Source organism: Bison bison, unplaced genomic scaffold, assembly GCF_000754665.1.
Source record: "Bison bison bison isolate TAMUID 2011002044 unplaced genomic scaffold, Bison_UMD1.0 scf7180017864516, whole genome shotgun sequence".
NCBI lineage: Eukaryota > Metazoa > Chordata > Mammalia > Artiodactyla > Bovidae > Bison > Bison bison.
In genome coordinates, this window is record NW_011495069.1 from 9,100,162 (window position 1) to 9,102,199 (window position 2,038).

Consider the following 2,038-nt stretch of genomic DNA (forward strand, 5'->3'; position numbering starts at 1 on the left):
AACACCTTGGTCACGCTCGCCAACATCTCGGGGCAGCTGGACCTCTCCCCGTACCCCGAGAGCATTTGCCTGCCTGTCCTGGACGGACTCCTACACTGGGCAGTCTGCCCTTCAGCTGAGGCCCAGGACCCCTTCTCCACCCTGGGCCCCAACGCCGTCCTCTCCCCACAGAGACTGGTCTTGGAAACCCTCAGCAAACTCAGCATCCAGGACAACAATGTGGACCTGATCCTGGCCACGCCCCCCTTCAGCCGCCTGGAGAAGTTGTATAGCACCATGGTGCGCTTCCTCAGTGACCGAAAGAACCCAGTGTGCCGGGAGATGGCTGTAGTACTGCTGGCCAACCTGGCACAGGGCGACAGCCTGGCAGCCCGTGCCATCGCAGTACAGAAGGGCAGCATCGGCAACCTCCTGGGCTTCCTGGAGGACAGCCTTGCTGCCACACAGTTCCAGCAGAGCCAGGCCAGCCTGCTCCACATGCAGAACCCGCCCTTTGAGCCAACCAGTGTGGACATGATGCGACGGGCTGCCCGTGCGCTGCTGGCCCTGGCCAAGGTGGACGAGAACCACTCAGAGTTCACGCTGTATGAGTCACGGCTGTTGGACATCTCGGTATCACCGCTGATGAACTCACTGGTTTCACAAGTCATTTGTGATGTACTGTTTTTGATTGGCCAGTCATGACAGCCGTGGGACACCTCCCTCCCCGTGTGTGTGTGCGTGTGTGGAGAACTTAGAAACTGACTGTTGCCCTTTATTTATGCAAAACCACCTCAGAATCCAGTTTACCCTGTGCTGTCCAGCTTCTCCCCGGGAAAAGAAGTCTCCCCTATTTCCTCTTTCCTCCCCCTTCTCACCCCTTCTTCACCCTCACCTTTCTAGTCCCTGTCCTCACTTTACTCCCCTCAGGACCCTGCCCTATTTGAAAAGACAAAGCTCTGCCTACATAGAAGACTTTTTTTATTTTAACCAAAGTTACTGTCGTTTACAGTGAGTTTGGGGAAAAAAAATAAAATAAAAATGGCTTTCCCGGTCCTTGCATCAAGGGGATGCCACATTTCATAACTGTTTTTAATGGTTAAAAAAAAAAAAAAAAAGGAAAAAAAAGTACAAAAAAACCCCCTGAAGGACAAAAAAGGTGACTGCTGAACTGTGTGTGGTTTATTGTTGTACATTCACAATCTTGCAGGAACCGAGAAGTTCGCAGTTGTGGACAGACCCTGTTCACTGGAGAGGCCTGTGCAGTAGAGTGTAGACCCTTTCATGTACTGTACTGTACACCTGATACTGTAAACATACTGTAATAATAATGTCTCACATGGAAACAAGAGAAAACGCTGGGTCAGCAGCAAGCTGTAGTTTTTAAAAATGTTTTTAGTTAAACGTTGAGGAGAAAAAAAAAAAAAAGGCTTTTCCCCCAAAGTATCATGTGTGAACCTACAACACCCTGACCTCTTTCTCTCCTCCTTGATTGTATGAATAACCCTGAGATCACCTCTTAGAACTGGTTTTAACCTTTAGCTGCAGCGGCTGCGCTGCCACGTGTGTATATATATGACGTTGTACATTGCACATACCCTTGGATCCCCACAGTTTGGTCCCCCTCCCAGGTACCCCTTTATAGTATGACGAGTTAACGAGTTGGTGACCTGCACAAAGCGAGACACAGCTATTTAATCTCTTGCCAGACATCGCCCCTCTTGGTGTGATGCTGTACAGGTCTCTGTAAAAAGTCCTTGCTGTCTCAGCAGCCAATCAACTTATAGTTTATTTTTTTCTGGGTTTTTGTTTTTGTTTTTGTTTTCTTTCTAATCGAGGTGTGAAAAAGTTCTAGGTTCAGTTGAAGTTCCTGATGAAGAAACACAATTGAGATTTTTTCAGTGATAAAATCTGCATATTTGTATTTCAAACAATGTAGCTAAAACTTGATGTAAATTCCTCCTTTTTTCCTTTTTTGGCTTAATGAATATCATTTATTCAGTATGAAATCTTTATACTATATGTTCCACGTGTTAAGAATAAATGTACATTAAATCTT

The 2,038-nt window shown here is 46.9% G+C and overlaps 1 protein-coding gene across 1 annotated transcript in view; it reads left to right on the forward strand.

The window, feature by feature from the left end:
- The window catches only part of ARID1A (AT rich interactive domain 1A (SWI-like)), a 54,859-nt gene extending 52,821 nt beyond the window's left edge, over positions 1 to 2,038 (forward strand). Inside the window, exon 20 of the mRNA XM_010830108.1 lies at positions 1 to 2,038. This exon is cut by the window's left edge and continues 9 nt beyond it. Within this exon, the coding sequence (XP_010828410.1) occupies positions 1 to 684 (684 nt within the window). The 3' untranslated portion in view covers positions 685 to 2,038.